The sequence below is a fragment of the Olea europaea genome, chromosome 6 (genome assembly GCF_002742605.1).
Source record: "Olea europaea var. sylvestris chromosome 6, O_europaea_v1, whole genome shotgun sequence".
Lineage (NCBI taxonomy): Eukaryota > Viridiplantae > Streptophyta > Magnoliopsida > Lamiales > Oleaceae > Olea > Olea europaea.
In genome coordinates this window covers 29,045,717-29,046,505 of record NC_036242.1, presented here as the reverse complement: position 1 = coordinate 29,046,505, position 789 = coordinate 29,045,717, and the positions used below count along the sequence as shown (strand labels likewise).

General features: G+C 44.2%; 1 protein-coding gene across 1 annotated transcript in view; it reads right to left on the bottom strand.

Annotated features, from left to right (window-relative positions):
* The window catches only part of LOC111395370, a 3,998-nt gene extending 3,551 nt beyond the window's left edge, over positions 1–447 (bottom strand). Inside the window, exon 1 of the mRNA XM_023021344.1 lies at positions 138–447. Coding sequence (XP_022877112.1) covers positions 138–447 — 310 coding nt within the window. The remainder of the gene's footprint in view (positions 1–137) is intronic.
* Between the last annotated feature and the right edge of the window lie 342 nt (positions 448–789).

Below are 789 nucleotides of genomic sequence, written 5' to 3'. Positions count from 1 at the left end.
TAACACCATAGCATAGGATTTAGGCTTCAATTGTCCCAGGTTTGACGTTGGTGCGCCCTCAATTAAATGGCTGTCTGTAGATTTCTTCAATTACAACACTTTAGAAATTCCAATTGAATCAGCCCGTACATGATTACCCGATTGGTTCACCACTGGTGTCTGCATCTTCGGATCTTGGCCAGCATCTGTGGGTAAACCACCAAACGAACCGCCAGCGAGATGAGGAGAAACGGTTGGTGGATGAGTTGGAGCATGGGTGTGGTCGGAATGAGGGTTGCCGCCTTGATGAGGGTTCGTAGGTTGGGAATTTGTGTTGGACGGTGGGGATGTATAGGGTGGCGTGAGGCCAGGTGAGGTCAAGGGTTGAGATGGGGGGTTGCTGCTGTCACCGATAGGGAAGGCATCCGACTGCTTAGGAGGCAGGATGGTGGATGGCGGCGGGTCCATTCAAAGAGAGAGAATTTTTAAACCTAATTATTAGACAAGTTGACATCTTACTCTGATACCATATAAACAATATAAACTAATTTGATGAGTCAATCAACATTAGATTGGAGGAAGGTGGTGTTCCGAGTATAGACAAGTCACCAGGTGGCATGGTGGTAGCTATGTTAGCATTGGGACGATAAGATCGTTGTTGTGGTTGTTGCTTCTTCAATAGTTTAGTATATGGCATGTATTGAACATAGGAAGAAGTTTGGAACTGGATTTCAAGAATTGCAATCATGGTTTATAAAAAATAGAGAATTTTAGCAATCGCACTGATAACGTGTTATGAAAAGAGGAAAA